This window comes from Triticum dicoccoides, chromosome 7A, assembly GCF_002162155.2.
Source record: "Triticum dicoccoides isolate Atlit2015 ecotype Zavitan chromosome 7A, WEW_v2.0, whole genome shotgun sequence".
Taxonomy (NCBI): domain Eukaryota; kingdom Viridiplantae; phylum Streptophyta; class Magnoliopsida; order Poales; family Poaceae; genus Triticum; species Triticum dicoccoides.
Genome location: NC_041392.1, coordinates 18675884 through 18701556, shown reverse-complemented (window position 1 = coordinate 18701556; position 25673 = coordinate 18675884). Strand labels below are relative to the sequence as shown.

Genomic DNA, 25673 nt, shown 5'->3' with positions numbered 1-25673 from the left:
TCCTTTGAGTGTTGGTCCACCTGTCAGCTGTCGGTGACCACCAGGGGCAACTCTGGGCTGGCCTACCCGTACCTGGGACAATCTGAGTGTGCCCTGAGAAAGAGATATGTGCAGCTCCTATCGGGATTTGTCGGCACATTCGGGCGGTGTTGCTGGATTTGTTTTAACCTGTCGAAGTGTCTTGTAGAACTGAGATACCGAGTCTGATCGGAACGTCTCGGGAGGAGGTCTATTCCTTCGTTGACCGTGAGAGCTTGTCATGGGCTAAGTTGGGACTCCCCTGCAGGGATTTGAACTTTCATTTGCCCGTGGTTATGGGCAGATGGGAATTTGTTAATGTTCGGTTGTAGATAAATTAAACCTTAACTTAATTAAAATGAATCAACAGTGTGAGTTACCGTGATGGTCTCTTCTCGGTGGAGTCCGGGAAGTGAACACGGTGTTGGAGTAATGCTTGCCGCAGGTTGCCCTCTAGTTATTTGTTCGCGCTTTGCCTCCTCTTCTCGCTCTCTTTTGCGAACAGGATAGCCACCATATATGCTAGTCGCTTGCTGCAGCTTCACATATTTACCTTGCCTTTCCTATTAAGCTTAAATAGTCTTGATCACGAGGGTGCGAGATTGCTGAGTCCCTGTGGCTCACAGATTACTTCCAAACCAGATGCAGGGTCTGATGATTCCGCTCCAGATGGCGCGCTTGAGCTCAAGTGGGAGTTCGACGAGGACTCTCAATGATACTACGTGTCTTTCCCTGATGATCAGTAGTGGTGCCCAGTTGGGGATGATCGGGACCGTGTCGCATGTTGGGTTATCTTTTATTTTGGCGCCATAGTCGGGCCATGAGTGTTTGAATATTGTAATGCTATTTATGTACTTTGATTGACGTGGCGAGTGTAAGCCAACTATGTATCTCCCCTTTATTATTTATATTATATGGGATGTTGTGAAGATTGCCTAACTTGCGACATTGCTTTCAATGCGGTTATGTCTCTAAGTCGTGCCTCGACACGTGGGAGCTATAGCCGCATCGAGGGCGTTACAGATGGTCACGAACAGCAACGCCTTTAGGTCAAATTCTTCCCCCATGTGCTCATCCCACGCACGTACACCTGTTCCATTCCACAGTTGTAAGAGTTCTTCAACTAATGGCCTTAGGTACACATCAATGTCGTTGCCGGGTTGCTTAGGGCCTTGGATGAGCACTGGCATCATAATGAACTTCCGCTTCATGCACGACCAAGGAGGAAGATTATACAAACATAGAGTCACAGGCCAGGTGCTATGGTTGCTGCTCTGCTCCCCAAAAGGATTAATGTCATCTGCGCTTAGACCAAACCATACGTTCCTTGCGTCATCTGCAAACTCCTTCCCGTACTTTCTTTCGATTTTTCTCCACTGCGACCCGTCAGCGGGTACTCTCAACTTTTCGTCTTTCTTACGGTCTTCTCTGTGCCATCGCATCGCCTTGGCATGCTCTCTCACTAGTAGAAAAAGGGGCTTTGGTCCAGCCAGAAAAGAGCATTAATCCCGGTTGCATTACGAACTGGGACTAATGTGAGCATTAGTCCCGGTTCAAGCGGCGAGGGCACCATACAGGCATTACTCCCGGTTCAAATGGGACCTTTAGTCCCGGTTCGTGGCATGAACCGGTACTAAAGGGTGCCGGTACTAATGGGGTTGAGACCTTTAGTACCGGTTCGTGCCACGAACCGGTACTAATGGTGCAATTTTCAAATCCTACCCCCCCCCCCGGTGCATCGCCTTTTCAGTTTTGTAAAAAGCAAAAGAAAATGATAGAAACTTCAAAATTAAAAATCCTTCGAGAGTTAGTTATGTTACTACATCTACTAGTTAGGAAAAATTAAAAACTTAAATTTGGACATATTTTGCAAAAAATGTAGGGAAAATGTAAAACGGCTATAACTTTTGCATACGATGTCGGAAAAAAACGTATAATATATCAAAATATTTGGAACGAAAATCCGCATCCGATGGAGACTGCCTACGGCCTGTTTGCAAATTTTTAGAATCCTCAAATTCTAAAAGGAAAAAAGTTATGCTCAAATTTCAGTTTTTTTTTGAATTTTTGTTAAATCTGGTCAAACTATGGTCAAACTACTTATTCAAGAAGTATTAGTGTTACTAAATAATTATTCAAGAATATTAGTGTTACTAAATAATTATTTCAATTTTTTTAAATTTTGGTCAACTGTGGTCAAACTGTAGTCAAACTACTTATTCAAGAAATATTAGTGTTACTAAATAATTATTGATTTTTAGAACAATAGTTTCAAACTCAAACAGTGAAATGTGTGACTTCATGCTCAAGCTAAATTCCTGAGGGTTAATACGATTGCCATCTTACTATTGTCGGGAAAACAACAAGTGCAGACTTGGAAATGAGGGAGAATAGAACCCGGAAGTTAAGCGTGCTCAGGCTGGAGTAGTGAGAGGATGGGTGACCGTTCGGGAAGTTAGATGATTTGAAATGATGAGGGGTGATTAGAGATTAAAGGTTAAATTGAGCAGTGATGAGGGGTGATTAGAGATTAGAGGTTAAAATAATTTAGAAATTTGAAATTCAAAAAAAATTCAAAAAAAATCATAAAATATCCTTTAGCCAACCGGGAGTAAAGGTGGACCTCCATGCAATGGCCATGTGGAGGGCCTTTAGTCCTGGTTCCAGTTAGAACCGGGACTAAAGGGGGAGGCTTTAGTACCGACCCTTTAGTCCCGGTTCCAGAACCGGGACTAAAGGCCCTTATGAACCGGGACTAAAGGCCCTTTTTCTACTAGTGTTTGTTTTGGAACAAATGTTTCAACCGTGGTATTATAGGAGCATACCACATCACCTTGGCAGGAATCTTCTTCCTGGGGCGCTCGCCCTCGACATCACCAGGGTCATCGTGGCTGATCTTATAGCGCAATGCACCGCATACCGGGCAAGCGTTCAAATCCTTGTACTCACGGCGGTAGAGGATGCAATCATTAGGGCATGCATGTATCTTCTGCACCTCTAACCCTAGAGGGCAGATAGCCTTCTTTGCTTGGCACATACTCTCGGGCAATTCATTGTCCTTTGGAAGCATATCCTTTATCATTATCAGCAACTTTCCAAATCCCTTGTCAGATACATCATTCTCTGCCTTCCATTGCAGCAATTCCAGTGTGGTGCCCAGCTTTTTCTTATCACCTTCGCAATTCGGGTACAACAATTTTTTGTGATCCTCTAACATGCGCTGCAACTTCTTCTTCTCCAAATCACTTGCGCAGTTTCTCTTTGCATCGGCAATGGCCCGACCTAGATCATCAACGGGCTCATCCGATGCCTCTTCTTCAGCTTCTTCCCGCATTGCCGGCTCAGCTTCTTCCCGCATTACCGGCTCATCTTCTTCCCTCATTGTTGTATCATCGTATTTAGGGAACCCATGGCCAGGATAGCTGTCGTCGTCCTCTTCTTCTTCATTGTCTTCTATCATAACCGCTCTTTCTCCATGCTTGGTCCAAACATTATATTGGGGCATGAAACCGGACTCAAACAGGTGGACATGAATGGTTCTTGACGTAGAGTAATTGCGACCATTCTTACAGCCAGCACATGGACAATGCATAAAACCATCTGCTCGCTTGTTTGCCTCAGCCGCAAGCAGAAAAGTACGCACGCCATTAATGAACTCGGGAGAGCATCGGTCATCGTACATCCATTGCCGGCTCATCTTCAATACATAGCACCAAAAACATCAAATTAATACGATACATAAAGTTCATACATAAAGAGCATACAACACTTCATTGCAACAAACAAATAACTCTCTAGCTAAAGAATTTAAATGCAACAACAAATGCGATCAAGATCGCAACTAAGGTAACAATTGATTCAACAGCATAATGATACCAAGCCTCACTATGAATGACATATTTTCTAATCTTTCTAATCTTCAAGCGCATTTTCTCCATCTTAATCTTGTGATCATCGATGACATCGGCAACATGCAACTCCAATTCCATCTTCTCCCCCTCAATTCTTTTCAATTTTTCCTTCAAATCCTCGTTTTCTCTTTCAACTAAATTTAACCTCTCGACAATAGGGTCGGTTGGAATATCGGGTTCAACTACCTCCTACATACAAATATTTATGTCAACTTGATGGGCATAATTTGTCATAAACACGAAATGCAATGAATAGTTTTAAAAAAGAATATACCACATCTGAATCATAACCCGGACGAGGGCCGACGGGGATGGATATCAAAACCATGGCACTATGCATAACAAACAACGTATGGGTAAGATAATTATATGAGTAACTATATATCCAAATCACACAAGCATCATTTTTTATATAAAACTTCATGAACAAGAGGCTCACCACAAGGTGGTGCCGGCGACGGGACGTTGCGAGCGATCAACGGTGGTTACGACGGAGATTTAGAAGGTACTAAGTAAACCACACCTACATATACAAAACTAAGTGTTATTTTTGACCTCAAATTGCATATAAATCAAATACTAGCACATATATGTAATTCCTCCCAAATTACTAAACTCAAAAATCAATCACTATATAAAGCATTGCACGAGCTAATCTAGCAATGAGAGATGAAAGGAAAGAGTTGCTAACCTTTGTGAACATTTGAATGGATGGGGGCCTTCAAATCTTGGGCAAAATGTGTGATGAGCTTGAGAGGAAGAGGGGGAAGAACAGAGCGAGCTCGGGTGGACGAAGGGTCTATGTAGGACGACCTTTAGTATCGGTTCGTGATACGACCCGGTACTAAAGGTGCTGGAGGGGCCCCGGACTGACAACATCCTGCCACCACTCACTTTAGTACCGGTTCGTGGCACGAACCGGTGCTAAAGGTTCGCCACGAACCGGTACTAATGAGAGCGGCCCGGCTAGCCGTCGTAACCGGCACTAATGTACACATTAGTGCCGGCTCAAATTCAAACCGGCACTAATGTGCTTCACATTTGACTCTTTTTCTACTAGTGTGAGAAAATATATCCTGATGTTTCTCTCTTATTTTCTTGAATTATGGAAAATACACGTACCGTAGACACATTTTTTTATTTGTACCCATAGACACATTGACATAAACTGGTTCGTCTAGCTGTTTATTGATGGGTAAGTTCAACGAAATATAAAACAATGCCTAATAGAATAAGAAATAATATGAAAATTTTAAAACTATAAGTATTTAACACGTATCAGCACACCACCGGAAAATGTAGTTTTTTTGTGAATGATTTGGTATATGTCATGGTTGTGAGTGAAACAAAGAAATCTTTGCATGAGGTCATGCCCAATGTAAACAAATTGTCCTATGGGATTGCATGACATGTAGACCATATGAAAAGTTCCTATGATACTTATTCCTGTAAACCAAACTTCCTATATTGGAAAAATTCCCAGGGACAATTCTACAAAATTTATATGGATCTTCTTTGGACCAAACATGCCATATTCATCCAATAATGATCTTTATGGGGGATTTCTCTAGTTATGATTAATGGCCTACCGACTGCCTTCTTAGAGAAACTATAGTGGATTCCTTAAAAGGTTTTAGAGGCTTTGAGCGCTCTCCACATCAGACTCCCTAAAGTTTTTAGAGGCCCTCTAAAGCTTTTCGAGGCTTCCAGTGCTTTCCTTATCAGACTCCCTAAACTACATCCTCTATATTTTCTCTTCCATGAGGACCATGACGGACCTTCCCGTTAGCAGGTTGTCCTATTTTGGTTTTCCTGATCTTCGTGTCCTATACCTAGCTGCGGAGGAGGATGGCAACATGACAAAAGGCAATGACATCAGCTCCGTGTGAGAGCAGGGGGGTAGCGGTGGACTCCTCAACAAGTTTGAAAAGGAAAGACGAGGGTCGGCCGACATGACCCTTATATGGCATGAACTGTGTCACCTCCTGCACCAAGCATGAGGTAGATAGCCCCCGCGGGAACGCTGAATAATGGAAGAAGGGAGCCGAAGCAGCACCGACAACACTGAGTAGGGGTGAGAGGAATGTGTAAATGGGAGCCCGTCAGAGGCCATGGAGGTTGCGCCCGTGGGAGGAGACGGGCAGCTTCGCGTGTGGGGGCAAGAGAGGGTGGATTGTGAAACCTCCCATCGATAGAACATACGGAGGATTAGGTAGTTTGCAAGAGGACAAAGAGGAGACGTTACACGTCTACTGTAGGTTCTCACGGGCAGTTGCACTATGGCAAGCCATGGCGGGACGTTGGAATCTGCCAGCTATTTTCATCTTGCTTTGCAGTTGGAATCTTTGGTTTTCCTGAACATACAGTTGGAATCTTTGGTGCAGTTGGCACGTGTGGAATGAAATCCTCCAAGACAGAAAGCCTCCGGTCGATTCCTGCTCGGCTTCAAGCGGTTTTCTAATGGGTTATTTTGTGAAAGGTAAAATGGCGATCGCTGCTTCTGGGTGCGGTCCGGCGCCATTATCGCACGTCGCGCCTACCCAGCCCCTCCCCCTGCTGGGTGGTCGCCTCTAGCAGAAGGACGTGTGAAACCCAATGCCGATGGCTCTTGCATTCCGAGCTGCTGGAGATGTATCGCCGAGTTACGGTGAACCTCATCCAGGCATAAGCTGAGGAGACCTGTAGGTTGAAAGGGGCTTGGCTTGTTTTGGTGACGCCGTACACCAACTCTACTACATGAAGGATCCTCTCTCTCCCCCATGACTTTGCGCGCTTTAAAAAAGATATCGTTTTAACCCCGTGAAAGAAACGCGTACTCCCTCTGTAAAGAAATGTAAGGTCTCCTTTGGTTCATAGGGTAGGGAAATCACAGAAATAGAAAAGTCATAGGAAATGGGATGACATGCATCTCAAATCTTATGAGTAGGAATAGGAAAAAAGATGTCTTTTGATTCACTTCATAGGATTTTTTTCATTGAGTCTAGGCTAATATTTATTTTCCTATGAATTGTGAAGGATAGAAAGAATTTCTCCATAGGAATAGGATTCCATTCCTACAAACCAAAGGAATCTAAAGGAATTTTTCCTACAAAAATCATATCCTATGAAATTCCTATAAAAATCGTCCAAACCAAAGGAGGCCTAAGAGTGTTGGTTTAGATATTACTATATTTCTCTGTCCTTGTCTATAGAGGAAGCAGTTTGGAAGAACGGAAGGCAATTTCCTTGCAGATGAAAAGCGAGGATATCTTATATGCTCAGAAAGATAAAAGAAAAAAAGAAAGAGACGGCATTGTTCTCCTGGCTTTTGTTCTCTTCTTCTTCTTCTTTCGTCTGGTCCATGGATTCCATTCCCCACGTTTGAACTCGGCACGAGAAAGGGGGAGCGAGCGAGACTCCACCGCCGCCACGCACCGAGTCAGTTAGTACATCATTTTACACGCGCCGCGTCCACGGCGCACCCTCCCGCTGCCAGGGGGCCCCTCGCCCCCACCACGACCGGTCCACCGTATATAGACCGCGCGCCGGGATGAGTCAGAGTCAGAGTCAGACTCAGGTCCGACCCCACCGTCTCCCCCCACCCCACTCCGCCCTGCGCGCCTCGAACAAGCACCCCGCGCTCCCCACGCCACGCCCACCGACACGCCGTCCCGCCTCGTGCGTGGGCCCGCGTGCAAGCGACGCGGCGCGGGCCGCGAGGGAAAGGAGGCGGGGATAGAAAAAGGCGCAAAGAAAGAACGAACGAAAGAATAAATAAAATAAAATAAAATAAAAAGCCAAACCGCACCTAGGAAGAAGGAACAAGAAAAGGCGCTGCGGGTGCGAAAAGAAATTGCTCCGCAGTTGGCTCGCTCGCTGGCTTGCTTGCTGCTGCAGGTGAGTGCTGGTGGATACGAGAGCTGAGCCGAGGCGGACCGGGGTGGTAGATCCGGCGGGCGTGGCTTGCAGGAAGGTTGGTGAGAGGTTGGTGTAGGAGTAGGAGGGTTAGGGAAGGGGGATGGAGCGGAAGGCGGTGGTGGTGTGCGCGCTCGTCGGCTTCCTCGGCGTCCTCTCCGCCGCGCTCGGATTCGCCGCCGAGGGCACCCGCGTCAAGGTACAAACCCCTCCCGTTCCCCTCCGTCAGTTTCCAGCGAATCTCGCCCCGGAGGAAACCGCCACCCTTTGCTTCGCTTTGCTTGCTGCTGCGGTTAAGTTAGATCTCGCCCCCCCGCCACCTCACCACCGACGAACAAGAAACGCCGGCAGGTACAGGGCCGGAGATCGATCTCGGAGCTTAGCCACCTGTTGCTGCGGTGGTGATGCTAGTAGTATCGATCTCAGAGCTTGGGATCGACCCCGCCGTGCATTTGCGCCTTGGGGATTTCCAGGTGAAGCGTGCTGCTGCTGCAAGGACCGACTGATTCGCCCTTAACGAAGGCGTACTGTAATGGAATGGATGCTTGGCCTAAATTGGTTGGCCCAATCCCTCCCTCCTAACTAAGATAGCATGATTGGGTGATGCCCCAGCTTGTTTCCATTCCATGGAGCTGCCTACTAACTGCTGCTGCGACATTCATGGCGCTCTATTCTGTCGTCATCGATAAGGTCTTGATATGTATGTTTATCCCTTGACTGTACTAGCTTATTTGATTGGGCGATCCCTCGTAGCCAAAATACTATGATTGGCTGATTCGGTAAGGATTTGTCCAAGTTGTCGCTTTCCATGGGGCTGACCGACAAATGCACAATGCATTACAATCTGTCTAGTACGTTACGTATGCTATGTGCGGCGATGCGTAAACGCAATTTGTGGCAATCTATTTTGTTGGCATCGATAAGTTCTCGATATATATAACCCTTGATTGTACTAGTTGGGAATCTGTTTATCCGTTTATGTTATGGATGCATATGGGACTGTACATATCGATATAATGGTCTGTCACAAGCTTTGGCTGGTCCTCCCAAATATAGTATCACATTGTTTGTGAACTTTTTTTTATAGTAGTACATTGTGATCGCTCTGCTTGATACATTTGAATCTTTTTATCTTTCACTTTTAATGAGGCAATTGGGGAAACATGAGTAAGAATCACTTGCTTCAGGTTTAAATTTGATCGATACTCATAACGCAAATCCTACTGCTTGTGCTCACAGGGCAGATTTATGCCTCTCGAGGCTTGAGCATGTGCTATTCTATGTAGTCATGTCTATCACATAGAGATATAGGATGCCCTATATTTGAAGTGTCAAGGATGCCAATTTGCCTTGTTCTTCTGAACAGCATTCACAATAAAACTCTGTTGTCTTGAAGCTACTTTACAATAAGAGAATTTGTACCGGCAAACAGTGAGCAGTGAGCACATTTGGCACTAAGAATCAACCGATTCATTGTGCGTGAACTAGAGAGAGTTTGTTGCAACAACGTCATAGGTTCACACAGAATTATTGAAGCGACACATTACTACTATGCCCAAGACCCAAGTATAACGGTCTGCTTTATTCATGCAGGTTTCAGATGTGCAAACCGACTCTTCTCCAGGTGAATGCATATACCCAAGAAGCCCCGCGTTAGGCCTTGGGTTGATGTCTGCAGTTGCCCTTATGGTCGCACAGGCTATTATAAATACAGTTGCTGGTTGCATCTGTTGTAAGAGGCATCCAGTCCCCTCGGACACTAACTGGAGTGTGGCTCTGATCTCATTCATTGTATCTTGGTAATGTTCTGCCCGACAGCTTTACCTTCTGTTTTGTTCCTTCCCCCCAGATTTATTTTTAAGAATTAAACATAGCATTGAAATTCAGCTTAGCAGTTATAAGAAAATTCATTTTGATATGTAAGAAACTGTTATAAGGAACACTGTTATAATATGTTGAACCCACGCTAAGCCATACATACATTTTGTTGAAACCAGTGGTAAAGTAAAAAAAAAAAAAACTGTCATTTTGATCCTTCTTTCCAGCCTAGTTGCTCTGTTCATGTTGATTATTTTTATCATGAGTTTTTGAGTCTCATTTTTCTATTCCTTTATTTCATTCATATTTGGAATACGTTCATTAGAAAGTCTGCATGTTTGATCCTCTAGATCTTCACCCTTTATGAAAACTGATACTACATTTACTCCTAAGTGTTTGCACATTGCTTTTATGCTGATGCTTGTTGTATTTTTGGAAGGATCAGAAATGGTTCATACGATGACGTATGGAAATAACTTTTTGGATAGGTCTGACGTAACGTTGTCAGCCATTCTGCATTTTGCTCTGAACATTTTAGCATTCACCTTTGCTACTATGTGCTGCTTAAAAACAACTTAAATGCTACTCCCTCCGTTCGTTTTTATAAGACGTTTTGGACAGCCAACTTTGAACTGTTTTGGGCACTGTCTAAGGCCCTGTTCGGATATCCACCAGATCCGTGGAGTTAGAGGATTTTTGGAGCACCTCCATTCCAGCTCCAGTATTTTAGCCTACAACTCCGCCGGCTCCGTGAGCCGAGTCTGGGAGCCGAGGGACTCCGAACGCTCCCTAAATTGTCTAAAATGTCTTATAAAAGTGAACAGAGGAAGTACTACATTTCATCAGCGTGCAAACTCCTCGTTGTTATAAGGACTCGATCAACTATTTTATCATAACATCATCCTGGGGATTGTTGCATTCCGCAGGGTGACCTTCATAATCGCGTTCCTTCTCCTGCTGACCGGAGCCGCACTGAACGACCAGAGGGGCCAGGAGAACATGTACTTCGGCAGCTTCTGCTACGTGGTCAAGCCGGGGGTCTTCTCCGGAGGGGCGGTGCTCTCCCTCGCGAGCGTGGCCCTGGCCATAGTCTACTACGTCGCCCTGACATCGTCGAAAGGCCCGCCGAGCTGGGGGCCGCAGCAGAACCAGGGCATCTCCATGGGCCAGCCCGTGATCCCGCAGCAGAGCAGCGAGCCGGTGTTCGTCCATGAGGACACCTACAACCGGCAGCAGTTCCCATGATCGCAGCCGTACCTAAGCATCCGTTTCGAGGGCCGTCCATGAGGGTACTTGCAACCGGCAGCAGTTCAAGTGATCTCGCAGTCGTACCTAAGCTTAGCCCGTATGGAAGCTATGTTGGCGAGTTTGGTTTGTATAGCCCTGCAGGTTAGAACAATAGCAGCAGTTTGGTTACCGTTATTATTAGCTAGGTTCAGTCTTCTCTTTTTGTTTGTTTGAGATTTGAGATTTGAGAAGGGTGGCGGCATGCCTGTTTCATCCCCATGGGTGTTTAAATTTGAATGAACTGGGTAATGTTGAGGTTGATGGTGTCTTGCTTGTCTGCAAGTCTCTTTACAAGCTGTACGTGATGGATGGGATCATCTGTCCAGTACAAATGATGTAGCAATGAAACTGGATTCAACTGAATGCTCGGGGATCAGCACGCCATTGATGCCAGCTCGTCCCTAAACTGGGTGATGGTGGCTTGCCATTGATGCCAGCTCGTCCCTGAACTGGGTGATGGACGATGGCGTTGGCGGGAACCGTGGCGTCGACCATGGTGATCTCCTCGGCCACCTTGATCTCCAGGAGGTCGAGCGCACTCTGTACTAGGCTTGCCGGCATGAAGTGGCCCCCTTCCACCGCCGTCGGCTCCCTGATGGCGCTGCACCTTTGTTATTTTTTGCCATGGAGAGGGAAACAGCAAGGAAGTTTATAGTTTGTTTTTCAAGTAAAGAAGCTTCAGAGCTGGGCCGAAAGGCAGACTCTTTTTGTTCTGAATTTTGCACCTTTGTTTGCCTGCGCCTCCACGAGCATCCCGTGCCGTGACGGTCCTGGGGGATTCTCGCATAGAAAAAATGTCCTTTCAGAACAAGTGTCATTGCCATAGTCTCTCTGATAAGATGACAAGAGCAGAGTGTTGAGTATCATGGTTATTTAGGAAGCATGGGATTTATTCTATCTTGCCTTGTACTTCAAGATGGCCATGTACTTTTATATATACGCTCATGAGGCTCAAGCAATACAACAACAATTCAACCAATTCCCTCTCTATCCTTCTTACACAGAGCTCAAGCTGCTTGTTTGCTTGTTTGCAGCCGCTGCTCCCGGAAGCGTGCCGTGTTCTTGAGAGGGGGGAAGCAATCATCAGGGATTGGATGAGGGAGGGAAGATTTTTCAGGGAGGATGAATCTTACGATTTGCCGCAGCCGCTGACTCCCATGACGACGATGGCCACCCCTGCAGCCACACAAGGTAGGCGTGATTTGAGAAGGCGGAGGTGGAATTAGCAAATACAGTGTTAAAAATGGTCTTACATTTTGGGACGAAAGGAGTACATGATTGAATCGGCTCTGCCTAGCAGTTTGTATGAAAGCTGAAGAGCCATGCCACGTCAAAAAAATATAAATAACATAACATAACAATTTCTTTTCCGAGTTCCTTGGTAGATTCTGTTAGTTTGTAGGTTGGGTGAGTAACCAACTGCAACAGTGGCACATCACATTGGACGGCAATGACGAAAGCGCGAGAGGTTGGTGAGCAAACAAATTAAGCATGAGGGGGGGCGTGCAGGGAAGCTCCTTCACATACCAAACCACTTGCACAAGAGACTGATGTTAAAGATATTGAGCTCTCCACCCCTCAAATCCCACTTGACCGTGTGATACCTTCTTAGTGCTTCCATATTGCTACAAGAATCTTCTCATAATTTTATTCATTTTCTCCATAACTGTCCTGTAGCAAAAAACATGGGAATATGATACACACACAAACTACCAAGAGAGGAACTGAGCAAGATCAGCCTGCATCCAAGGGGCAGGGTGCTACTCATCCAGCCTCCCCCCCATATGTTTTTCGGAAAGAAGGATTCCCCCGGGCTCTGCATCAAGCCGTTTAGTAAAAGAATAAAGTATCAAAGTACAGATAACATCTCAAGTATGCAAATGAGAACAACAACAAAAAGTAAACAAATAGCCACAACCAACAAAAATAGGACACAATGCCTAAAAACCTATCCTATTATTGGATCGCCATCCAAACTGATTGTATGTAGCCCATGCTACTGTCTCCCATCGGTTGCACCTAAAGGCCTAGGGCAATAGGATCGGATGGTAAAACTGATACCATGTAGAAAGGTATTGGATGCAACTCAATTGTATTAATCAGAGTAGTTTACAATATATATAGGAAATGTTTTCGACCAACTAACCCTACCAAATCTCTACAAATTAAGATATAAATGACTAGAGATAAGAGATATGCACAGATATGTCACGTTCAACATTAATGATCATGTTGAGCTTTTCATGTCATTCTGCTATTATTGGTTTCATATTAGCGCCATGTTGGCAACATTGGTTTGATATCTATAGCCCTGCAGGTTAGAACAATAGCAGTTCGATTAATGTTATTAGCTACGTTCAGTCAAAAAAGAAAGGCTAGGTTCAGTCTTTCTTTTTCTTTGTTTGAGAATGGTGGCGGCATGCCTATTTCATCACTATGCATGTTTTATTTTTGAATGAACTAGGTATTGTTGAAATACATTGTCCGCACTTCTTCATCCGTTCGGACTTTTGAATGAATTGGCTGCAGCATGAATTTCATAAGGTTGATGATACTAGTACTCCCTCCGGTCCTTTTTAGTCTGCATATAAGTTTTGTCTGAAGTGAAAACGTCTTTACTTTGACCGAATTTATAGAAAAAAGTATTAACATTTACGATGCCAAATCAATTTTGTTAGATTAATTACGAAATGTAGTTTCATAGAATATATATTTGGTATGGTAGATATTGATATTTCTTAATATATATTTGGTCAAACTTTGTAAAGTTTGACTTGACCCAAATCTAATCTGCATAGTAAAAAGGACCGGAGGGAGTATATTGCTTGTCTGCAAGCCTCTTTTACAAGTTGTATGTGGATTGATTATTGTCTGTCCAGTCCGGTACACTGACGAAATGAAGCTGGATTCAGAAACAAGAACCAGCAGAAACTCTGGGTTGTCAGCACGCCGTCGAGGCCAGCTCGTCCCTGAACTGGGCGACGGTGGCTTGGACGATGGCGTGGGCGGGCACCGTGGCGTCGACGAAGGTGATCCCCTCCGCCGCGTTGATCTCAAGCAGGTCGAGCTGGCTTGAAACGAAGAGACGTGAACATATACAGCACCCAAAACTGCGCATTATTCCGCAAACACAAACGCGGCGAAATCATAGGAAACATCAAGCCGTACGCCCCTCCCAGCCATTTCCAAGCAGCAGGAGGCGCACAACGACAGCGGCCACCACGGGGTTGCCTAACCCTAACATGTCACGTAAAATATGTGATGTGTTTGACTGGGAAGTAATAAGAGCCGCCAATTGCTCACTGTTTGCTAGTTCCAATGTTCACTGGCGGACTATGATTTTGTGTGTGCCCTCCAAACAAATTTCCAATACATCCCATTCCGCTGCTATATCATGCTATGTGATCGTCAGTGTCATTCAGCGCCCTCGTCCCACACTTTGTCATTCTCCTCCCATTTCCCTACCAACTAAATGTGATCTCTCTACATGGGCAATAAGCTAGTTATTTATAGGAGGCCAGCTAGTGACAACTTTGTGTGGAGCGAGGACATCATCATTGCTTCACCAAACATCAGACTCGAACAATTGATGCAGCACATGTGGCATCAAGATATGAGCAACCTTAAGTGGATTGTTTCTAGCAAACCATGAAATTGAAACCATATGAACTCAACCTATAGTATATAGTGATGTAGGGTTTAGTGAAGCGAGTTTACGACCCTCTAGGAGCAGCGGTTTAGTAGACTTCTTAAAATATGCAGTTTAGTTACCTTGACATCCAAGACTTATCTACAATAAGAGGGATTTGCCAAACTTAAACATGTGAGAGCTAGTTTTTTTTTTTTGACCTGGCATGTGAGAGCTAGTTATGACGACATTCTAATAGTCCTCCCCAATCATAACTTATCCAACTAAAAGACTACCAAATTAATTAACTACTAAACAAACTTATTTATGCTTTATTACACGTCATATTCTACCATTGGAAGTATTACACAGATAGGCTATTGGACACTAAAACCACCATGACTGTCCTCTGTTTTACGAGGTGCGCACCAATCGGTGCAGAGGACCCAGGTTATTTTCTTTTTCGAAAAAAAAACATCTTAATACATCCACCTGATGTATAAATCTTGGTGTACATGATGTGCTTTAACACTAAATATGTGGTCTCATACAAAATCACTCATGAATTAGAAAAAATATAAAAATATACAGAGGACCCAGATTATTTTCTTTCTCTTTTTGCGCAGCCCTCATTTCAGTGTATTTCGTTCTAAAAATGTACACACTTGTGCTCTATGCCTTCAACTATCTCTGTAATTTTTTGAGAATTTTTTCAAATATAAAAATATCAATTTTGAATTTTGCATTTGGAGGCCTCCACGGAGCTCCGTCTCCAAAAGCAATTTCCGGTGTTTGGAGAGCCTTTAAAACTTGTATAACTTGTACAGCCATGAAACTGGATTCAGAAATAAGAAACAGAGCAGCTGGATTCAACTGAATTTCTCAGCACGCCATGGATGCCAGCTCGTCCCTGAACTGGGCGACGGTGGCTTGGACGATGGCGTGGGCGGGCACCGTGGCGTCGACGACGGTGATCCCCTCGGCCGCGTCGATCTCCAGCAGGTCGAGCTGGCTCCGCACCAGGCTCGCCGGCATGAAGTGGCCCCCTTCCGCCGCCCTGCGCTCGACCCTCCCGGCGATCACCTCCGCCGACGCCTCTAGACACACGAACTTGACTCTGCAGGTCTCATAGCTCCCAGGCTTGTAACTGATGTCCCCCTGCCGGAGAACCTCCCTGTACTTGAGCCGCAGCGCCGAGCAGCTGACGGCGACGTCCTCGCCGCGGCCTAGGCGCTCCCGGATGGCGTCGCGCAGCGACTCCAGCCACGGGAGGCGGTCCTCGTCCGTGAGCGGGACGCCCCTGCTCATCTTCTCTGTGTTTTGTTCGACATGGACATGGGAGGAGCGGAGAAGTTCAGAGTTTGGTTTCAGAGCTTGAGAGGTGGCACTGCAAGTCATCACCATTGCTGAAAGACGTCGGTTGGTGGTACCTTTGTTGGCGTGGGAGTGGTAGTCGTCCGCCTCGACGAAGCCGCAGCCCAGCGCGTCGGCGAGCATCGCCGCCACGGTCCTGCGGCAGAATAGAGAATTCGCATCAGAGCAGAGGGAGCAAGCAGTAAGAGAAGAGGGGATGATTGCTGAAATCAGATTAGATCTTACGATTTGCCGCAGCCGCTGACTCCCATGATCACGATGGCCAGCCCTGCAACCACAACCGGCGATTGAAGGAGTGAAATTCGCAGCTGGAGGCCGACCGGATCGGCTCTGCCCCAAGCAATTTCCTCAAGAGATAGAGAGTAGTGAACTGACCTGTGGCTGGATCTGGGCGGAGGAGATCAGAGCCGGCCATGGCGCTCCTCCTCCGACGGTGTCTCCGTCTTCCTCTGCGGCGACGGCAGGACGAGACCCAAGAGGGGCACACAATGATTGAGCGACGAGGACGACACCGTCTCCTTTCCGTCTCACGGGATTGACTCTGCTGCCGCCTATATTTTATTATTTTATTATTTTATTTGTATTTCTTTATTGTATTATACCTTAATATATATATATATATATATATATATATATATATATATTCTAGATATATAGAACAGACGAATCTCGATTTGTCAAGTCTCATGATCATATCATGATCTATTTTTATTCGGCTCAATCTTTTTTAGTAAAAGGAAGATTGAGCCGAGTTTAATTGCAATCAATTAGAAGAATAAAGAAGAATTACTGCATTTCATAACTGATTTTTTTCCTGCTCTCAGATAATCCAGCTTCAGCATTAGCAGCACGTCCATCTCCACAACCCTGCTCTGAGATTTACTCACTCATGATTGGAGTATCTATCTATCATGTCAAATTTTATCTATTGCAAAGTTCAGAGAATGGCGTTTTGAAAAGAAAAGAAAAAATCAAAATTCCAAAATTTCAGATTCGAAAAAAATCTGAAAACATTTGTACAATTAGACAAGGGATGTAATTTCAAAAAAAAAAACAAGGGATGTGAGGTGTATGTGTGTAAAATTTCAGGATGAGATACGTTGAAATGCGTCCGGTAAAAAAAGACAAATTCATGGTCTAGGAGGATAAATGGTATTATGCGTTAAAAAGCCCTGGATTTGTCTTTTCCGCACAACACTCATTTTTCACCGTATCTCGTCCTGAAAATTTACACACTTGTGAACAATGCCTCCATCTAACTCTGTAATTTTTTCTAGAATTTTTTTGGCATGTAAACAAATAAATTTTTCACAAATTTTGAACTTTGCATTTGGAGGCCTTCATGGAGCTCTGCCTCCAAAAGAATCTCTGGGAATGTTCAGAGTAGTATACTTCTCGCTTTATATTCCCCTTTTTTGCTACTTCATCTCTTGGTGTCTATGGTGTCGGAACATCGAAGCATGTGAAGTAGAGTAAATTGCAAAAAACCATCAGTTTGAAGGCTAGGTTAGCAGAAATCACTATGTTATAGTTTCTTGGCAAAAACACCAAGTCTCCTGTAAACAATTTGCAAATACCACTGATCGGCGGATTGGACACCGATAAGTGGATTTATGACAGGTGGGGCCCGTTTTTTGCCAAGGTGGCGTTGTCGGCTGGTCGGACAGCCGTTAGACGCCATTAGACGGCGCTCTCGCACGTGAACTTAAGTGATTCACTCCTCTGTCTCTCACTCTCACTCTCACTTTGCTCTCGCACGCTCTCGCTCTCGCTCTGTTCTTGCTCGCCGCCGCCGCATCGTCATGGTGTCCTGTAGTGAAATCGACGATAGCAGCGAGCACACTAGGCAGTACATCAGCTCTGATTCTGACGACGGCAGAATGCAGGTATGCATTTGGGGATATTTTCCTAGGGTTAGGGTTAGGGTTTGTTCTATGATTTGGGGATATTTTTCTCAAAGGAGCTTGTGTGTTAGCTGATGAAATGTTATGCATTTCTTTGCACTCCCAGGTCCCTGCTTCAACTGAGGACTTCGATTTCGAGGGCCCTGAAGATGAAATGCAGGTTTTGTGCCATGGTCACGGGAAGTTAGCAGAGAGGCGCGTTGCTTTTGAAGGAATTCTAACTGGGAGGAGGTTTCTCTGTTGCGTTGAGTGAGAGCACAATCATTGTTAGGATTTGGCCATTGTTTATTTATTGTTAAGTTGGGAGACTGTTGAGGCAGTCATTGTTTACTCTTAGGAGAGTGTTGAGTCAGTCATTGTTTACTCTGAGGAGAGTGTTTAGGCAGTCATTTTTTACTCTGGCAACAATGTTAATTAGATTAAAGTACAGTGGATGCATGGGTTAGTTTATTCCTAATAGCAGCACATCACTGTATAATTGAGAGCAGAACATCAGTGCTTTCTTCCTGAAATATAATATCTTTAGCTTTGGTTGTGATGAAAGGTTTTAATATGGTTTTGAATACTACCTTGTTTCAGGAAGGTAGAGACTGTGGACTAGTTAAATGGATTGATCCTGCTTGGCCCAATACCCTTGAGAATGCATTGCACAAGTTATGGTTGATGTATGAAGACAACAAGAGACAGAGGACTTAAGGAAAACTGAAGCAAGCTAGTGCAGACCAGAGCAGAACATCATTTGAGTGCAACAATTCATATCCTTTTATTTACAGAAACCCTAGTTGTAAGCATCTAATTAAAGAACTATATCATTCTAATTACAGAACTATAACACACACAAACCCTAGAACTACATTAACCCTAACCCTAGCAACAGAAGGGGAATGTGTTTGGGGAGGGGAATGGGACTGGGATCTCACTAGACGCCGCCGAAAGCTGAAGCAATGTGCTGGCTTCCAACTGGATTTGCCTTCACCGCCGCGGCGAAAGATCTGGCCGCCCTGAATTCCACCGAGTACTGCGGGTCCTCCTCCTCCTCTTCTTCTGTCGTCGCCTTCGTAGGGTTCGAGCTCCCGCACATCTCGCCAGTGGACGGCTGGGCGCCGCTGCCAGCATCGCTCGACTTCGCCGGACTCATGGCTGCGATGGGGGGCGGGGACGGTGCGCCGCACGACCGAGAACAGGGGAGAAGACGGGGGAAACGGGGGAAGAAGACGGGGGAAACGGGGGATAAGAGGAAACAGAACGAACGGCGTCGTCTAACGGCGTCTAACGGCTGTCAGACCAGCTGACAGCGCCACGTCGGCAAAAACCGGGCCCCACCTATCATAAATCCACTTATCGGTGCCCGAGCCGCCGATCAATGGTATTCGCAAATTGTTTATGAGAGAGTTGGTGTTTTTTGCCAAGAAATTGTAACGTGGTGATTTCTGCTAACCTAGCTCTCAAACTGGTGGTTTTCTGCAATTTACTCATGTGACATGGTCGTACAAGGAGTACAATGATATTTACTCCCCGATTCATATTAATTGTCGCTGATTTGATGGGAGGAGCGTAAGATTACGGTGTGCTTCTTCGGGCGCATGTGGAAGTGATGTAAAATTGTCAATGGCGTGCCGTGCAGCACCACCTGGACTTGGCAGCATTCCCCGATCGATCTCTCCTCAGCCGCCGAGCTGATCAAGACACTGAGTCAGCACTTCAAATGGGCCGAGCAAACACGGAGCCGATCGACATTGGATTTGGATTTGCACGCGCGCGCGTTGGACCTTGGACGTACGTTTGCCCCGGTGAGGTGAAGCCATGGACGCCGCGGCGGCGCACGTCCTCGTCTTCCCCTGGCCGCGGCAGGGGCACATCAACCCCATGCTCCACCTCGCCGCCGCCCTCGTCGACGCCGGCGTCCGTGTCACCTTCCTCCACACCGACCACACCCTCCGCCGCCTCGCCCGCGCGCCCCCGCCCCCGCCGCCGCGCCCGATGCGCGTGCTCTCCGTCCCCGACGGCCTCCCCTACTGCTTCCTGGACCTCATGGCGTCCATGTGCGACACAAGCCGCCCCGCCTACCGCGCCCTGCTACTCTCGTCACTTCTATCTTCTGGCGCTCCGGTGACGTGCGTCGTCGCCGACGGCACCATGCCGTTCGCCGTCCAAGCCGCCGAGGAGCTCGGCGTCCCGGCGCTCGCCTTCGCCGCGCACAGCGCGTACAGCTACCTGGCGCTGCTCTGCACGCCCCGGCTCGACGAGCTCGGGGAGACCGCCTTCCCGGCAGACGACCCAGTCCGCGGCGTCCCCGGGATGGAGGGATTCCTCCGGCGGCGAGACCTTCCCCGCGAGCTCCACTGCGCCGAGCAGGCGGCTCGGACCCGATGGTGCTCAAGGTCGCCGAGGCGATCGCTCGTAGCTGCAAGGCGGCACGCGTGCTCCTGCTCAACACCGCCGCGTCCATGGAGCGGCCGGCGCTGGCCCACGTCGCGTCGCGCGCAGCCACCGACGTCTTCGCCGTAGGCCCGCTGCACGCCGCCAGCTCGTCGAGGTCCGCCGCAAGCTCAAACACAAGCCTCTGTCAGGAGGACGAGGGGTGCATGGCGTGGCTGGACGGCCAGGGGGACCGGTCCGTCGTGTACGTGAGCCTGGGGAGCCTCGCGGTGATCACGCACGGGCAGTTCACCGAGTTCCTCGCCGGCCTCGCGGCCACCGGGCACGCCTTCCTCTGGGTGCTCCGGCCGGACCTGGTCCGCCTGGCCAGCCCTGGGCTGCTGCTCCGGGAAGCCGTCGCGGCAGCGGCAGGAGGCGGCGACAGGGCGCGCGTCGTGGAGTGGGCGCCTCAGCGGGACGTGCTCCGGCACCGGGCGGTGGGCTGCTTCCTGACGCACGCCGGCTGGAACTCGACTCTGGAGTGCGCCGCCGAGGGCGTGCCCATGGTGTGCTGGCCCTTCTTCGCCGACCAGCAGACCAACAGCCGGTTCGTGGGAGCCGTGTGGGGCTGGACATGAAGGACGTCTGCGACAGGGGCGTCGTGGAGAGCACGGTGAGGGAGGCCATGGCGTCCGGCGAGATCAGGGCGGCGGCAGCTGAGGCTCGACGTCGCGGAGGCGGGGTCGTCGTCGTCCGAGCTGGAGCGGCTCGTCCGCTTCATCAGGGAGCTCAGTGTCAAGCCCAGAAATAGAATCAATGAAGACTAGCACAGTTAGGCTGAAATACTCTTCTTCGAATGTTGCTGCAGTACACCAAACATAATCACAAGGAGGTTAACAAAACCGATATATTAGTAATACAAAATTCCCACTCAAGATCAGCCCGCCATTTTCCTTGAGTAGGAGGTGTCCCAGAGGTCTCACTCAGGCCGGATGAGAGCATCAGAGTATACATTCAGCGCCGATTCAGTCCAGCACAAAACTGCGCATTATTCAGGCCAAATCAAAGGAAACGTCAGGCCGTGCGCCCTTCCCAGCCGTTTTCAAGCAGCAGGTGGCACACGACGACAGCGGCCACCACGGCGAGTAGCGCCCTGGCGACGTACTTCCAGCTGAGCGCCGCCGACGGCTTTATGGTCCGCAGCGCGCCCTCGTCGGTGGAATCATCATCCTCCTCTCCGGTGCTTCCCTCCGCTTCCACCTTGCCATCGATAAGGTCTGAAGCTTTCTCCGCCTGAGTACAACATATCATGGATACACATTTACAAGAATAGAACAATCTCTGTTACGCGATGCGGGTATGCATGGACAGCTTAGCAAAATAAGATCAAGGTGTGCAGGTAACGCTGCATGTTCGGCAAAATGTCAGCGCTGTGTAAGTGCGAATATTTTGCTAGGAAAATGGCTGGGGCTTAATAAAATATTTGCCTAGCCCAAGTTCTGCCAGAGCCAATCGCGCACCGCACTAACTTCAGAGCATCCGCACCCCATGATGCTAATGAGAGGCTAAAGGAGAGGAGAACTGCACGCATCCGCGCTAAGGGCAGACTGGCAACAAAGCTAAACTTGGCTGCTGATGCTTAGTTATATGAATTCTATTATAAATGTCAAATTTGAAGTTTTCCTGTCAACTTAGGCCGTGTTCGGATTCCCTCCGCTCCGCGGCTCCACGCCGGAGCGGAGCGGCAATCCAGTTGATTAAGGCCACAATTTGCAGAGTTGGTTAAGGCCTGCTCTGCGTGCTCCGCTCCGCGGAGGACTGACGAACGCGGCCTTAGTAGCGTCTATAGGGGCTGGAGTATGTCTGCTGTAGCACCTCATTATATGCAATGGGATGTGGATGCTCATGCACTTTACTTCAAAGAAGAGGGGTGAATAAATTAGAGAGAAATCTCACCACATTTTGTGCTGATGAAGAATCTGAAACTATTTCCTCGGCCGATGTAGTGAACTGAAGTTCAGCATCTTTACCAGTAGCATTTTTGTACAGCTTTGTGCCATCCTTAACACTAGTTCCTTTGCACCTGTGAGTCAATATCCTGTTCTTCTTTGTTAACATAGAAATCTGCAACCACCACGAAGAGCCAAACCAGCATATGAACATACAGGAATGGGAGGTAAAAAGAAGAGTTTATAAAGGTAAACATTAATGGTGTGTATGCAATCATGCATATACCTGGAGATGAAGTCGTTCTCTTTCCATTGCAAGTTTCGTGACCAATTCAGTGATAACTTTAGTTCTGAGACCAATGTCCTTGATGGTTGATACTTTCACATGGTTAGCTTCCTGTAACGAGCTCTCTAGGCCTTCAACTCGAGCTCTCAGAAACGATAGCTCTTCACTAAGTTCTAAATTGGTGTCTGCTAATAATGCGCACTTTGATTCAGCATTTAGGGCTCTGGTTTCAGATTTTGAAACCTTTCCTTTCAAATCTTCAATCATATGTTCCATGTCAGATACTGTAGATTTCAGCATACCCTGCTGTTCAGCAAAGGCAGCAACTGATGCCTTTGCATGCTCCAGCTGGGCATTTGACTCCGACAATTCCCTCTCCAAAAGACTGGCCTTATCCGAACCCTGGCTTTTAAGAGAGCTTAACTCCCCACTGAGCTCTACATTATCTTTTGTTAACTGCATGCACCTTACTTCAGCATTTTGTGCTCTGTTTTCAGCTCTTAGGACATCAGCTTTGAGATTCTTAATGATACTTTCCAGTGTGCTTAGCTCAGTGAGCATCACATTCTCTTTTTCCTGACTTACTTCTGCTGATACATTTTCCAACAACAACTGTGAATTAGATTCCCTGAAATGTTTTTCTAGCTCTTCAACCTGATGCTGCAAGGATAACAATTCAGGGTTTGATCGTGCCTCATTCTGCACAGCTTCTTCAGTTTCAACCTTTTTACTCTCTTCTTGCATCTTCTCTTGGTTTAATTTCAGAGAAGACAGTTCCATCAAGCTGCGTTCTAACTTCGAATTGAGATCATCTTCTCTAGATCTTGATGCAGTTAAATGGACCTGTATGGTATTAAGTTCATTTATAAGTTCCCTGGAAGTCCCCAGGAGTATCTCAGAAGCATTTTCTGCTTCAAACAATCTCCCCGAATTTGTTTCTGTTAATTCCTCTAGAAAAGATGTTTCTTGTGTTTGGAGACGAAGCTTCATTTTAAGTTCTTCTACAGCATATCTTGAATCAGAGAGCTTCTTTTCAAGATCTAGCTCACTTGCTATCGATTGCTCTAACATCTGCAGAACATTTCTTCGTTCATCTTCTGTATGCATGCTAGTGACGGATGACACATGACCATTTTCACACACGCCATGTTCAGCAATTCCTGTACAAGAGCGGTTAGAAAGGGATCCAGTTGATGCATAATAGGGATAAGTGAGCATTTACCTGCTTTGTCGCTGGAAAACTCAATGGGTTTCTCGAACTTTGCAGACTCCTTTCTGATATCAGCAATTAGATCCTGCATCTGTTTCAAAGAAGCCATAGCAGCATCCAGCTTAGCTTTAACCTTGCCACCAGATTCTTCGTCATAAACCTTGTCCTCAACATTTTTAGCATCAATCTGAAGAGAACTGATCATGTCATCTAACTCTTGGACTTCTGCATCAAGAATACCATACAAGGTGTCCAACTCGAAGGCATCCTCAGCAGTCTCAGAAGAAACAGATCCACTTTCCAAGGTAAGAGGCTCAAAATCAGTAGCTCGGCGAGCTATTTCCATCACCAGCATCTCCAAATTTAGCAACTTCTCAGAGGCAAATGCAAGGTCGAGTTCTACCCTTGTAAGACTTTCCATGTTGGTTCCTACTGCATTCATCCTATCTCCCGGAGACAGGGCATTTTCTTGGGCAAGAATATCATTTATAGTGTTCTCAGCACTCATAATTCCTTGTGTGCAACCTACACATGAAAACCGCATAAAAAACAAGATACTGATATGAGATACAAGCAATAGGTAGTACAGAAGATTAAAATAGACAAAGTAGTATAGAAGATTAAAATAGACAAACATGGAAGGGAACCAGATGAGCAACAAAAACCAGAGCACACCAATGTATCTAGCTTATGAGTAAATTCCACTTTTTACCCCTTAGTTGTGACACTGTGACTACTTTACTCCATTTTATTATTTTCCACAAACTGAAAAGCTAGATCCATTTTTCATGATGGCATGACAGGACAGCTGACTGGACAGACAACTCGGACATGTATGGGCATACCAAATGCCAAATTTCTTCAAATTCAACTAAATTATACTCCCTCCGTCCCATAATATTAGAGCGCACTAGTGTAAAAAACGCTCTTATATTATGGGATGGAGGGAGTAGAAAATAGTATCAATTTTGCAGACACAGGCCCGCCTTGAGTTTGCGGAAAATAATAAAATGGGATAAGGGCCTGTCACAAGGTCAAAACTAAGTAGTAGTAAAATGTGTTAAGGATATAAGCTCATAAATGTTCAGGTACCAATCCAAGAGGGCTACTGAACCCACAGGAATCAGCTACCACAGGTAGCTAGCAATATGTATTATGGGATTGGCTCTGCGCCAACGGAGTGCAGATCTAGATGGTGTGCCGGCACACCGGGAAATCCCCGAGGTCGGTGGGATTGAGCTAATCACTAGATCGAGGACAGGGTGCCCGTGCAATCTAATATGAATATGAACAATAATCATTTCGAAAATTGAACTAAATTTGATCGTCGTACCGCTCCCGAACAGACAAACAGCACACAGATACAAGCACAATCACTGCAGGTGGAAACTAGAGTTTGTATACCTCAGGCTGAAGGGGGGAAAATTCACACGGCTTGTGCTGCTTGCTCCTGCTGAGCTGCTCGGCCGCTGCAACCAATCACAACGAGGGAAAGGGATAGATCAGTCCCAAGCTTGTGCAATCAGAGAAGAGCCTCGTGCTCAGCGGCCCCGGGCATCGCCCAGCCCGCGCGCCGCGCCCTAAGCCGCCGTCGGAGCGGAGGCGGGAGAAGGAAGGGGAGCGGGGGAAATGGGCCGAGGGCGGGCGCACTTACCTGCGTCCTGCCGTCGCCGGAGCTCCACGATCTGGCCGCCGCCGCCGTCGCCGCGCGAGATGGACAGAGAGGGAAGAAAAAGCGAGATGCAGTAGCTGTCTAGGCCAGTCGACGGACAGAGGAAAAATCACAGCTTTTCTGCTGTGATGGGAATCAACGATCCATCCGTTTTGTGGCCCCACGGTTGAAGGGCCACTTGAGATGAACATAGCTCTCGGCCTTTACACCGTGAAGAAAAATGTTCTCCAGGCAGCCTTTATATATATTTAGAAGAAAAGAAGAAAGTTGTCAAAAAAGAAGAAGAAAAAATAATCATTACTTGAAACACTAGTTAAAGGGGAACAAACTAGTATGGAGGGAGAGACTAATCTTTACTTGAAAC

At 46.7% G+C, this 25673-nt stretch overlaps 3 protein-coding genes and 1 pseudogene across 3 annotated transcripts; 2 read left to right on the top strand and 2 right to left on the bottom strand.

Annotated features, from left to right (window-relative positions):
* The first annotated feature begins 7708 nt into the window (after window positions 1-7708).
* On the top strand, window positions 7709-11205 carry LOC119329734 (protein MODIFYING WALL LIGNIN-1-like). Its single transcript, XM_037602809.1, has 3 exons — window positions 7709-8022; window positions 9417-9622; window positions 10568-11205. The coding sequence occupies exons 1-3, from the start codon at window positions 7927-7929 to the stop codon at window positions 10884-10886; spliced, it is 621 nt and encodes a 206-aa protein (XP_037458706.1). The 5' UTR covers window positions 7709-7926; the 3' UTR covers window positions 10887-11205.
* A 4068-nt stretch (window positions 11206-15273) lies between these two features.
* On the bottom strand, window positions 15274-16443 carry LOC119327437 (gluconokinase-like). Its single transcript, XM_037600546.1, has 4 exons — window positions 16306-16443; window positions 16156-16198; window positions 15987-16066; window positions 15274-15869 (listed from the first exon to the last, which is right to left on the bottom strand). Exons 1-4 carry the CDS (start codon window positions 16343-16345, stop codon window positions 15439-15441), a joined length of 594 nt encoding a protein of 197 aa, XP_037456443.1. The 5' UTR covers window positions 16346-16443; the 3' UTR covers window positions 15274-15438.
* A 2938-nt stretch (window positions 16444-19381) lies between these two features.
* Window positions 19382-21042, top strand: LOC119329118 (annotated as a pseudogene).
* A 29-nt stretch (window positions 21043-21071) lies between these two features.
* On the bottom strand, window positions 21072-25422 carry LOC119329116 (WPP domain-interacting tail-anchored protein 1-like). Its single transcript, XM_037602115.1, has 6 exons — window positions 25292-25422; window positions 25042-25106; window positions 23650-24162; window positions 22428-23587; window positions 22149-22316; window positions 21072-21485 (listed from the first exon to the last, which is right to left on the bottom strand). The coding sequence occupies exons 3-6, from the start codon at window positions 24143-24145 to the stop codon at window positions 21267-21269; spliced, it is 2043 nt and encodes a 680-aa protein (XP_037458012.1). The 5' UTR covers window positions 24146-24162; window positions 25042-25106; window positions 25292-25422; the 3' UTR covers window positions 21072-21266.
* Between the last annotated feature and the right edge of the window lie 251 nt (window positions 25423-25673).

What these genes read in the sequence shown, in the direction of transcription:
- LOC119329116 (XM_037602115.1), bottom strand. Translation starts at nt 24,145, where the DNA reads ATGAGTGCTGAGAACACTATAAATGATATTCTTGCCCAAGAAAATGCC. An exon ending in GAGAACGACTTCATCTCCAG is followed by an intron (nt 22,317 to 22,427) that starts GTATATGCATGA and finishes TGGTGGTTGCAG; the next exon opens with ATTTCTATGTTAACAAAGAA. An exon ending in CTTCATCAGCACAAAATGTG is followed by an intron (nt 21,486 to 22,148) that starts GTGAGATTTCTC and finishes TGTTGTACTCAG; the next exon opens with GCGGAGAAAGCTTCAGACCT.
- LOC119327437 (XM_037600546.1), bottom strand. Translation starts at nt 16,345, where the DNA reads ATGGCCGGCTCTGATCTCCTCCGCCCAGATCCAGCCACAG. An exon ending in CCGCCCAGATCCAGCCACAG is followed by an intron (nt 16,199 to 16,305) that starts GTCAGTTCACTA and finishes TTGTGGTTGCAG; the next exon opens with GGCTGGCCATCGTGATCATG. An exon ending in GTCAGCGGCTGCGGCAAATC is followed by an intron (nt 16,067 to 16,155) that starts GTAAGATCTAAT and finishes ATTCTGCCGCAG; the next exon opens with GACCGTGGCGGCGATGCTCG.
- LOC119329734 (XM_037602809.1), top strand. Translation starts at nt 7,927, where the DNA reads ATGGAGCGGAAGGCGGTGGTGGTGTGCGCGCTCGTCGGCTTCCTCGGC. An exon ending in CCGAGGGCACCCGCGTCAAG is followed by an intron (nt 8,023 to 9,416) that starts GTACAAACCCCT and finishes TTATTCATGCAG; the next exon opens with GTTTCAGATGTGCAAACCGA. An exon ending in ATCTCATTCATTGTATCTTG is followed by an intron (nt 9,623 to 10,567) that starts GTAATGTTCTGC and finishes TGCATTCCGCAG; the next exon opens with GGTGACCTTCATAATCGCGT.